The 13,243-nt window shown below is 41.3% G+C and overlaps 1 protein-coding gene across 1 annotated transcript in view; it reads left to right on the forward strand.

The window, feature by feature from the left end:
* Positions 1-209: 209 nt before the first annotated feature.
* The window catches only part of EGFL6 (EGF like domain multiple 6), a 202,661-nt gene continuing 189,627 nt past the window's right edge, over positions 210-13,243 (forward strand). Inside the window, exon 1 of the mRNA XM_075333817.1 lies at positions 210-502. Within this exon, the coding sequence (XP_075189932.1) occupies positions 426-502 (77 nt within the window). The 5' untranslated portion in view covers positions 210-425. The remainder of the gene's footprint in view (positions 503-13,243) is intronic.

Genomic DNA, 13,243 nt, shown 5'->3' on the forward strand with positions numbered 1-13,243 from the left:
TTTTTTAGCTGCCTTTCTCATCACACAGGTAGTGGAGACATAGGGTTAAAATCAGGAAAACCCTAGGCAGCCCACTCCTCCCTATGTAAAATCCTGCCACAACCCACCAACCTTCTGCGCTGTCATCAGTGACTGTGAGGGCAGACTGGCTGGAATTTCAGAGCAGCCAAGTGTTTTATGCAGCTGCTTTAAGGCAGGAAAAAGGCAGAGCTAACACCCAACAAAAGACAAGCCAGAGGAAAAGTGCTCCCCCACTACTGGAGCTGCACAGGGATGGAGTGAAGCGCGCCGCAGGGACCCTCAGCACTGCCCTCCATACAGAAGGACAGGACTAATGAACAAGTAACTCCACACAACTCCTCAGGAACAAGACAGGACTCCTTTACCTCTCAGTGTAATAAGCTTTCCAGGTGCTGGGCTTAGCCATGTGGCTGCTGCTGTGGATGACCCTTATAGGTGTAGGCTTCACCTCTGTTGCAGGTAGATTTGCTGAGTCTTCAAGGTCAGTTTGCATGTCTTTTCATAGCTATATCTTAATAGTATATGCTATATAATAACAGTTCACACCTAATGCAATCCAAGGCTGTGCAAGGACAATATATGACATATCCTAAGGGTATGTTTACACTATGCATTGCTACACACTTTGTTGTGGAAAGTTCTGCAATTGTCCCATTCATCCGAAACAAACCCATTCAGATGTATGGACCCAATCTTTAGAAGCAGTAATGTTTGCAACAAAATCTTCAGTGTTAGGGCACATTCAGACCACCGGATAAGTGCTACCCGATTTTTTTTATCTGGGGACCCCTGTTATTCAACAGTGCAGTGCAAATGACAGATTTTATTCATTGCCAGAATCTGGTAAAAAAAAATGGTATCATGCTGTGATTTGACTGAAATCGGGTCTAACAAATTCAAGTCTATGGATGCGAGAAAAAAAATTGCATGCCGCAGTATGACCTGTGATTTTTACGGATAAATTGCCATTCTGGAACATAGGAAACTGTAAATGATGAATAACTGCTACTGTAAAAAATGGACCGAAATCGGATGACGTGAGAATATAAAGGTCTCACTTTGTGGATGAAAATCTGAATTTTTATACTGACGTTTGACCCTAGCCTTAAAGCGGGTATATGGTTTATATGTATAGGGCTCAAATAGCATCACACAGAAAGAAGTCTAAGTTCTAGATACACTCTTTGTTATATAACCATCCCCCAACCAGTGCTTCTAGGGGGACCCTTGTCCATGTAGGCAGAATACCGAAAAGATCCCCATGGACATATCTAGTGGCTGTGGACAAGTCTGTAAATACACTGCCTTGTGTGTACAATTAGGCCATGGACCAAGTGACTTTATATATTAATACACAACTTGATGCACTATCATGAGTTCATATGTTACCTCTGTGCAGATATGGGAGCTTTATGATATCTAAAGGACTTCTCTGCTATGGATTGTCTCATTATTAGCTGATGACAGCATAGAAACATGTCATCCGGGTTGTAGGATCTGTCTCTTGTCTTAGTAAGCCCTATGCCAGGAGTGTGATGTGTCTGGCACATGCCATTGTACTCGCTGCTTTCAGGGCAGTATTAAATGGAAGCTGAATAAGTGGCAGTCAATTACGCTAAGTGCTGCAGGAAATGAGCAGTTGGGTAAATTGCTGCAGCGCTCCGTGTGTCATATGCAAGGTTTTGTGTTTTGCACCATCATAATTAGGGCATGTTTGTTTATAAATCACGCTTTCATTATTTTTACTGGGAGAAAGCAGGTGCAAAACTGGTGCAGAATTCAACAAATAATTTGCATCAGATGTTCCCATCTTGGAGAAGCCAACAGTAACATGTTCCAGGAATTCCTCCGCTCTGAAGCTGGAGTGTGAAGTGATGCATTTCTCACTTGTCACTTATTATCTTGCCCTGGAGATAGATCAACCACTGGAATAGCACGTCGTCTTACAAGTCAAACTGAACAGGTTACTCTGGACATGGAAAATTATGGAAATTACAATTATTTTACATATCTATATTACATTTCATTATTATTTGTATTTCTACTACTATCATAAGTATAGCTACTTTAGTCTAAGGTTTGGATCCATGACAGTGCGTCACTGGTCATTAGAGGGTTTATCCAAGTTTTTGAAAGTTTGTACAAATTGTTTGCCAATAAAATCAGAAAATCGTTACTACTTAAGGGTACTTTACACGCTGCGATATCGGTACCGATATTGCTAGCGAGCGTACCCGCACCCGCCGGTTGTGCGTCACAGGCAAATCGCTGCCCGTGTCGCACAACGTCGCTAACACCCATCACACATACTTACCTGCCTAACGACGTCGCTGTTGCCAGCAAACCGCCTCCTTTCTAAGGGGGCGGTTCGTTCGGCGTCACAGCGACGTCACTATGCTGCTGCCCAATAGAAGCGGTGGGGAGGAGATGAGCGGAACTAACATTCTGCCCACCTCCTTCCTTCCTCATTACTGGCGGTCTCAGATGCGATGTTGTTCCTTGTTTCTGCGTTGTCACACATAGCGATGTGTGATGCCGCAGGAATGACAAACAACATCGCTACTGACCAGACCAGACAACGATAAATGGTAAGTGAACGACCTCTCACAGAAAAACGTTTTTTTTTTGTGTCTTTTGCGATCGTTTAAGGTCGCTCATAGGTCTCACATGCTGTGATGTCGCTAATGACGCCAGATGTGCGTCACAAACACCGTGACCCCGACGATAAATCGGTAGAGATGTCGCAGTATGTAAATGGCCCTTTACCCAGTCTGATCTTCAACTATCCTGCAGCATTCCCATCATTTGTGGACATGGAGGTGGCACATGACTGTCACAGCCATCATGTGCCTCACAACTAGCATCATGGCTGCAGTTTCTGAGTAGTGATTTTAAACCATGCCTCCATTTATATCTAATGTTGCCCAAGGTTTGTGTATGTGGATGTTCATTTACAGAAATGTAAGGGACCTGCACACACTATGGACAAATACATCAGTGGGTTACCATATTACCAAATCCTGATCCGGGATATATCTAAAAATTACAGTATGCAATATTGATTATAAATGGGCCCCATAATGCTCAATACTCTAATGCTTTTATCAAAGTACCTAAAATATAAATTTTGGGGACAGTGATGATGTCTGTAAAGCACTACAAAATATGATGGCGTTATATAAAAGAAGCACTCCCTTTACAATTTTTATCATAATGTATTAAAATCATCATGTTATACAGCACTGTATACTTACAATTGCTCATTTTGCCCTACTACCCAGTTAATGCTTCTCTTTTTCATTAGGTCTATGATCTGACGTGATTACAAACAGACTAGTTCAGTGTTTCCCAAACTCCAGTCCACACGGCCCCCAGTAGGTCATGTTTTCAGGATTTCCTTAGTATTGTACAGGTGATGCCTTCAGAGTAATTCTATCACCTGTTAATGCTAAGGAAATCCTGAAAACATAACCTGTTGGCAGCCATTGGGACTGGAGTTTGGGAAATGCTGAATCCTTTTAAGCTCTATGTAGAAACAGGAAGTCTCTTTTTCCTGCATTAGCCATCACTGCAAAATCAATTGCAAGAGGGAAGAGCGAAGTAGCTGGGTTAGGCTGTGTTCACATTTCCCTTGTTTAGGATCAGTCACAATCCGCCGCTGTGATAAACAACGCAATCCGTTTGTTGGATTCCGTTGTTTCCCATAGACTTGTATGAGCGGCGGATTGCGACTGATGACCTTGTGTTGCGACCGTCGCCCGACTGATCAGTCATGGAACGACTGACCGTCAGGCAGCAGGAATGCAGCATGTAACGTTTTTTGAGCAGCGGAATCATTTTGTTTTCACTGCTCAGATCTTGTGTTTTATCATTCAAATCAATGTGTCTCTCGGCGGCTGAACGATCAGCTAATCACCCGGCTTCTGTGAATGATCAGCTGATCGTTCACAATAGCTGGCCGCCGGGAGATCAGCTGATCGCTCTCATAAGCCGGCCGCCGGGAGATCAGCTGATCGCTCTCATAAGCCGGCCGCTGGGAGATCAGCTGATTGCTCTCAAAAGCCGGCCGCCGAGCAATCAGCTGATTGTTCACAATAGCCATCTGCCGGGCGATCAACTGATCGTTTACAATAGCCGGTGGCCGGCTTTTGAGAGCGATCAGCTGATCTCCCGGCGGCCGGCTGTTGAGAGCGATCAGCTGATCTCCCGGCGGCCGGCTTTTGAGAGCGATCAGCTCATCGCTCTCTCTCTCGTTTTTATACTGAAATCATTTCACCAATGGAATCCGCTTTCTCATGACAATCCTATAAATTCCATTTCTTGTCACCCGTTGTACAACGCATCAGTCACAAGCGTCAAGCAACGCAGGTGACTGATGCAAAAAAATGGAAATGTGAGCATAGCCTTAGGAGTTGAAGAGGGGCAAGACTCATGCAAGGAACAGTGACTTCCTATTTGTAAATAGAGCAGAGAAAAGAGGAGAATTAACTGGGTAAAAAGGCAAAATAATTAGTTGTCAGTACACAGTGCTATATAATATTATTGGATTGCAATAAATTAAGAGCATAAACACAGTATATCACAAAAGTGAGTACATCCCTTACTTTTTGTAAATATTTTATTATATCTTTTCATGGAACAACACTGCACAGCTTTGGAAGCAGGTGTGGTAAATTTGGTGTTTATCCCTCACACATTCTCTCATACTAGTCACTGGAAGTTCAGCATGGCTTCTCATGGCAAAGAATTCTCTGAGAATCTGAAAAAATAAATGTTTCTCTACATAAATATGGCCTAGACTATAAAGAGGTTGCCAACACCCTAAAACTGAGTTGTAGCACAATGGCCAAGACCATACAGCACTTTAACAAAACAATTTCCACTCAGAACAGGCATTTCCATGGTCAACCAGAGGCTGAGTGCACATGTTCAGCCTCATATCTAGAAGTTGTCTTTTCAAAATAGATGTATGAGTGCTGCCAACATTGCTGCTGAGATTGGGGGGGTCATAGTTACATAGTTACATAGTTACTTAGGCTGAAAAAAGACCTAGGTCCATCTAGTTCAACCTTCCTCCACCAGTTCCTGACAGTTCCTGTCAGTGATCAGACCATACACTAGACAGTGCATCAAATTAGTCTGCATGACTGTCGTCCCAGAAGGAAGCCTCTTCTAAAGATGATACGCAAGAAAGCCCGCAGTTTGATGAAGACAAGCAGGCTAAGGACATGGATTACTGGACCAATAGGAATAACGTTTGGAACACCATTCTAAGTCTGAACAGGGTGCAAAAACCTAAAAAAACATCACTATGGGGAGATAAGGTATGCACACCAGTGACTATGTAAGGGGAATACATGAAATAGCAGAAACTGCTGTGTGAATACTGACTTGAAAAATCCAATAGCTATATGCAAGAGTGAATATGTGAAAAATGGAATCTGCATTACTGCCATGAACATATGAATCAAGAGAAATTTAGCTACTGAATTGATCAATGCAATAGAGCCCCAACACTACGCCAAAGTATTTCTCTACGTTGGGGTCCCTAGCTTGTGTGTGTCCTCTCATGCAGTTAAAAAACCTACCGTGTGTGGGAAGCTGAGACCCAGGCTATTTATGCGTATGATATGGATTGGCAATAGGTGTGGTTGGGGAGGGTTCACAAACGAAAAAATACTAACAAATAGGAATAACGTTTGGAACACCATTCTAAGTCTGAACAGGGTGCAAAAACCTAAAAAAACATCACTATGGGGAGATAAGGTATGCATACCAGTGACTATGTAAGGGGAATACATGAAATAGCAGAAACTGCTGTGTGAATACTGACTTGAAAAATCCAATAGCTATATGCAAGAGTGAATATGTGAAAAATGGAATCTGCATTACTGCCATGAACATATGAATCAAGAGAAATTTAGCTACTGAATTGATCAATGCAATAGAGCCCCAACACTACGCCAAAGTATTTCTCTACGTTGGGGTCCCTAGCTTGTGTGTGTCCTCTCATGCAGTTAAAAAACCTACCATGTATGGGAAGCTGAGACCCAGGCTATTTATGCGTATGATATGGATTGGCAATAGGTGTGGTTGGGGAGGGTTCACAAACGAAAAAATACTAACAAATAGGAATAACGTTTGGAACACCATTCTAAGTCTGAACAGGGTGCAAAAACCTAAAAAAACATCACTATGGGGAGATAAGGTATGCACACCAGTGACTATGTAAGGGGAATACATGAAATAGCAGAAACTGCTGTGTGAATACTGACTTGAAAAATCCAATAGCTATATGCAAGAGTGAATATGTGAAAAATGGAATCTGCATTACTGCCATGAACATATGAATCAAGAGAAATTTAGCTACTGAATTGATCAATGCAATAGAGCCCCAACACTACGCCAAAGTATTTCTCTACGTTGGGGTCCCTAGCTTGTGTGTGTCCTCTCATGCAGTTAAAAAACCTACCGTGTATGGGAAGCTGAGACCCAGGCTATTTATGCGTATGATATGGATTGGCAATAGGTGTGGTTGGGGAGGGTTCACAAACAAAAAAATACTAACAAATAGGAATAACGTTTGGAACACCATTCTAAGTCTGAACAGGGTGCAAAAACCTAAAAAAACATCACTATGGGGAGATAAGGTATGCACACCAGTGACTATGTAAGGGGAATACATGAAATAGCAGAAACTGCTGTGTGAATACTGACTTGAAAAATCCAATAGCTATATGCAAGAGTGAATATGTGAAAAATGGAATCTGCATTACTGCCATGAACATATGAATCAAGAGAAATTTAGCTACTGAATTGATCAATGCAATAGAGCCCCAACACTACGCCAAAGTATTTCTCTACGTTGGGGTCCCTAGCTTGTGTGTGTCCTCTCATGCAGTTAAAAAACCTACCATGTATGGGAAGCTGAGACCCAGGCTATTTATGCGTATGATATGGATTGGCAATAGGTGTGGTTGGGGAGGGTTCACAAACGGAAAAATACTAACAAATAGGAATAACGTTTGGAACACCATTCTAAGTCTGAACAGGGTGCAAAAACCTAAAAAAACATCACTATGGGGAGATAAGGTATGCACACCAGTGACTATGTAAGGGGAATACATGAAATAGCAGAAACTGCTGTGTGAATACTGACTTGAAAAATCCAATAGCTATATGCAAGAGTGAATATGTGAAAAATGGAATCTGCATTACTGCCATGAACATATGAATCAAGAGAAATTTAGCTACTGAATTGATCAATGCAATAGAGCCCCAACACTACGCCAAAGTATTTCTCTACGTTGGGGTCCCTAGCTTGTGTGTGTCCTCTCATGCAGTTAAAAAACTACCGTGTATGGGAAGCTGAGACCCAGGCTATTTATGCGTATGATATGGATTGGCAATAGGTGTGGTTGGGGAGGGTTCACACACGAAAAAATACTAACAAATAGGAATAACGTTTGGAACACCATTCTAAGTCTGAACAGGGTGCAAAAACCTAAAAAAACATCACTATGGGGAGATAAGGTATGCACACCAGTGACTATGTAAGGGGAATACATGAAATAGCAGAAACTGCTGTGTGAATACTGACTTGAAAAATCCAATAGCTATATGCAAGAGTGAATATGTGAAAAATGGAATCTGCATTACTGCCATGAACATATGAATCAAGAGAAATTTAGCTACTGAATTGATCAATGCAATAGAGCCCCAACACTACGCCAAAGTATTTCTCTACGTTGGGGTCCCTAGCTTGTGTGTGTCCTCTCATGCAGTTAAAAAACCTACAGTGTATGGGAAGCTGAGACCCAGGCTATTTATGCGTATGATATGGATTGGCAATAGGTGTGGTTGGGGAGGGTTCACAAACGAAAAAATACTAACAAATAGGAATAACGTTTGGAACACCATTCTAAGTCTGAACAGGGTGCAAAAACCTAAAAAAACATCACTATGGGGAGATAAGGTATGCACACCAGTGACTATGTAAGGGGAATACATGAAATAGCAGAAACTGCTGTGTGAATACTGACTTGAAAAATCCAATAGCTATATGCAAGAGTGAATATGTGAAAAATGGAATCTGCATTACTGCCATGAACATATGAATCAAGAGAAATTTAGCTACTGAATTGATCAATGCAATAGAGCCCCAACACTACGCCAAAGTATTTCTCTACGTTGGGGTCCCTAGCTTGTGTGTGTCCTCTCATGCAGTTAAAAAACCTACCGTGTATGGGAAGCTGAGACCCAGGCTATTTATGCGTATGATATGGATTGGCAATAGGTGTGGTTGGGGAGGGTTCACAAATGAAAAAATACTAACAAATAGGAATAACGTTTGGAACACCATTCTAAGTCTGAACAGGGTGCAAAAACCTAAAAAAACATCACTATGGGGAGATAAGGTATGCACACCAGTGACTATGTAAGGGGAATACATGAAATAGCAGAAACTGCTGTGTGAATACTGACTTGAAAAATCCAATAGCTATATGCAAGAGTGAATATGTGAAAAATGGAATCTGCATTACTGCCATGAACATATGAATCAAGAGAAAGTTAGCTACTGAATTGATCAATGCAATAGAGCCCCAACACTACGCCAAAGTATTTCTCTACGTTGGGGTCCCTAGCTTGTGTGTGTCCTCTCATGCAGTTAAAAAACCTACCGTGTATGGGAAGCTGAGACCCAGGCTATTTATGCGTATGATATGGATTGGCAATAGGTGTGGTTGGGGAGGGTTCACAAACGAAAAAATACTAACAAATAGGAATAACGTTTGGAACACCATTCTAAGTCTGAACAGGGTGCAAAAACCTAAAAAAACATCACTATGGGGAGATAAGGTATGCACACCAGTGACTATGTAAGGGGAATACATGAAATAGCAGAAACTGCTGTGTGAATACTGACTTGAAAAATCCAATAGCTATATGAAGAGTGAAAATGTGAAAAATGGAATCTGCATTACTGCCATGAACATATGAATCAAGAGAAATTTAGCTACTGAATTGAATTCAATTCAGTAGCTAAATTTCTCTTGATTCATATGTTATGTATGTAACTTCCACCAGCAACATGATGTTGTCATGGAGGAGTGGAAGAGGATTCCAGTGCCAACCTGTGAAGCTCTAGTTTCATAGTTTCATAGTTTTTAAGGTTGAAGGGAGACTCTAAGTCTATCTAGTTCAACCCGTAGCCTAACATGTTGATCCAGAGGAAGGCAAAAAAACCCCAATGTGTCAAATAAGCTCCAATGGGGAAAAAAATTCCTTCCTGACTCCACATCAGGCAATCAGACTAGTTCCCTGGATCAACACCCTGTCATAAAATCTAATATACATAACTGGTAATATTATATTTTTCAAGAAATGCGTTCAGGCTCTGCTTAAATTTTACTAGTGAATCCCTCATTACAACATCATACGGCAGAGAGTTCCATAGTCTCACTGCTCGTACAGTAAAGAATCCTCATCTGTGATTATGCAAACTGCATACCCAAAAGAGTTAAGGCAGTGCTTTAAAGTAATGGTGGACACACAAAATATTGACACTTTGGGCACAATTTGGCCATTTTTACTTAGGGTTGTACTCACTTTTTTGCCAGTGGTTTTGAAATTAATGGCTGTGTGTTGAGTTATTTAAAAGGCACACCAATTCTGCAGTCACTCTTTGAGGGCACAGACTAGTGAATCCTTACAACACATGCACTGTGTGCTATGAGAATTCACCAGTATTAGAGAATTCACCAGCTGTTATGTAACTGCAGGTATGTGATGTGCATTCTCCTGGCCACATTCCAACCAGATGGACATGGCCTGATTTGATGCAAGTGTATTGAGTGAGGCTGCTCCAATCTAAGTGGATTCTGGCTTGGAGTATGCATATCGCATAATCGCGGCCACTTGACTGCTGATCCCTGCTTTGACTGGCAAATACTTACAGCTCTCAGCATGTGCGATGTGAGGATTCACAAGTCTGCAGTCACAGAGTGACTACAGACCTGTCATTTTAGATCCAACAACCTCTTTAGGGGTACACTCTCACTAGCATATAAAAATCACTCTGATTCTCATCCTGAAAAGTGGGATGAGTATCATGCGTATGTCCTTTCAAAAGTCATGCGCGTGCTATGCTAGTGGCCATTTTTTTATTGTTTAACATCCATGTGAAATGCATTTCACATGCATATGCAAACAGTATGCAATGCGTTTTTTACACCATCTTTTATATACTATAATACTCTATGTAAATTAAAGCTATTTGTCATAAATAATACAGCAATCTTATATACAGATATAGGTAAATATCCTGCAGATATATACATTTACAACCCCCTACATATTATAAACTTGCACCCTTTTGTGCCTTTCATGTGGTGCTTATTCTACAGCTGTTTAGGCTTATCTAACTTAAAAAATACATAAATGCAAAAAACGACAAGGGATCCCCCATATTTTAGGAAACCAGCAAAGGTAAAGAAGACAGCTGAAAGCTGCCATTATCAGGCTGGGAAGGTCCTTGGTTATTGGACCCTTCCCTGCCTAAAAATACCAACCATCAGCTGCTCAAGAAGTGGAGCATTACATGAGATTCTCCAATTCTGGCAAAGTCCAAGGAATCCGACTTTGTCCACAAATAGAAACCTGAAAAACATAAGAAGAGATAAAGAAGAACAAGACGAGTCCAACATAGTCAAGCACTTCCCATGACATTACTTACGTCACCACTCATCATAGGTGTCGCGGAGCGCAGCGTGAACCGAGAGTGGCTACTGCTCAAAGCCTATGAAGTCTCAGAATGGGGCTCCATAGCCTTTGTTCAATGGAATCGGGGAACGTGGGAAGCGCTAGACTACGTTGTACCACCACGGGAACTTTGCTTTCTAACAAATTGATGAACAAGATACAGTGTCTTGTTTTTATTTCTCTCTTTTTTATGTTCAGGTTTTTATTTGTGAACTATGACACATTCCCTGGACAAAATCGGACCTGCCTGCTTTTTTTTTTTTTTTTTTAACAAATAAATTGGCAAACAAGGGAAAAAGTTGGGGAGTGTTTTTTAAGTTAAATTATTTGTGTGTGCGTATTTTTTTTCTATTAATTTGCTGGGTTAGTAATGGGAGGTATCTGTAAGACACCGCCCCATTAGGGCTTGATGTCAGCTGTGTATTTAACCCCTTCAGCCCCCGGGCACTTTCCGCGTTTTTGTTTTTTGCTGCCCTTCTTCCGAGAGGCATAACTTTTTTATATTTCAATCAATCTTGCCATATGAGGGCTTGTTTTTTGCGGGACAAGTTGTACTTTTAAATGAAACCATACGTTTTACCATATAGTGTGCTGGTGCGGAAAAATTGCAAAAAAAGTGTGATCGTACAATAGTTTTTGGGATATTTTATTCTCTGTGTTCACTATATGGTAAAACTGAGGTATCTATGTGATGCCTCAGGTCAGTGCGAGTTTGTAGACACCAAACATATATAGGTTTACTTGTATCTAAGGGGTTAAAAAAAAATTCACAAGCTTGTCCAAAAAAAGTGGCGCACGTTTTGCGCCATTTTCCAAAACCCGTAGCGTTCTCATTTTTTGGGATCTGAGGCTCAGTGATAGCTTATTTTTTGCGTCTCGACCTGACATTTTTAACGGTACCATTTTTGCGCAGATGCTACATTTTGATCGAGTGTTATTGCATTTTGCGCAAAATTTGCGGCGACCAAAAAACGTAATTTTGGCGTTTGGAATTTTTTGGCCGCTACGCCGTTTACTGATCAGTTTCATTGATTTCATATTTTGATAGATAGGGCATTTCTGAACGCGGCGATACCAAATATGTGTGTATTTTTTATTTTTTTTAACCCTTTAATTTTCAATGGGGTGAAAGGATTTTTTTTTTATTTTTTTTAATTTTTTAAAACTTTTTTTTTTTTTATTTTACTAGTCCCCCTAGGGGGTTATAGCGATCAGCAATCCGATCGCTGATCGCTATCTGCTGATCACAGCTATACAGCTGTAAACAGCAGAAATAGTCACTTTCTTTTTCCCTCTGCTCCCGGCCGAGGAAAAACGAAAGTGAAACTTCGTAGCTGCAGGCGTCATCACATGACCCTCTGCTACGATGGCAACCACCGATAGTCACGTGATCACGCACGTGACTTCCGGTGGGGGTGGCGGTAAGTAAAAAACATGGCCGCGCGCATTTAGATCTTGCTGCCAGACTTTGGCAGCAAGATTTAAAGGGTTAATGGCCGCGGGTGGAAGCGATTCCACCCGCGGACAGCAGGCACACATGTCAGCTGTTGATAACAGCTGATATGTGCGCGGATCGCGGCCGCCTGCCGGCAGCAGGGGGCGGGGCTTACCGGCACACGATCCATGACGTACCCAGTACGTCATGGGTCGTTAAGGGGTTAAACAATTTACAGCTGAAATCAACCCCAAATATCATTACCCTGGTTGCCAACACACCAGAGCCATCAGGAAGAGCTGAGGCAATGCGCCAGAATTGGAGCATCTTATGTGATGTTCTACTTCTGGTGTGGCTGAAGCCTGATATTTTTAGGCTGGGAAGGGCCCAATAACCATGCACTTTTCCAACCTGATAATATCAGCTCCCAGCTGTCTGCTTTACTTGAACTGATTTCATAAAATAGGAGGGACCCCACTTAGTTTTTTTTTCCATTTATTTATTTATATATATATATATATATATATATATATATATATATATATATAATTTTTTTTATTTAAACAAGCCTAAACAGCTGTAGAATAAACACTAGATGAAAGGCACTAAATGGTGCAAGTTTATACTATGTAGGGGGGTTGTGAACTTATAAATCTGCAGGATATCTATCACACAGATATCCCACCATTGCTCCCAATTTGTCACAAACAGCACTTTGCTGCCCCCAATCATCTGGACAATTACACAATTCACCGACGAATAACTGGGACTGGGCCGCATGTTTTTTTTCACCACTAGACCGATTATTGGGGAACTGATGGTGCACATAAAGCATGTACACAATTGGTTCCTGCTCATGGTATATATACTGTATATAAACCTCTCCCAATTCCACAATAACAAAAGGCGCTGCTACTAGCTGCCACCACCAGTGGTTTTCAGGCAGATTGAACTATAGAGCAAGAGGAACAAAGCTATTTAATTTTATATATTTAACTTGGAAAGTAAGCAGTGATTATAAAAATA

The sequence above is a fragment of the Anomaloglossus baeobatrachus genome, chromosome 2, assembly GCF_048569485.1.
Source record: "Anomaloglossus baeobatrachus isolate aAnoBae1 chromosome 2, aAnoBae1.hap1, whole genome shotgun sequence".
Lineage (NCBI taxonomy): Eukaryota > Metazoa > Chordata > Amphibia > Anura > Aromobatidae > Anomaloglossus > Anomaloglossus baeobatrachus.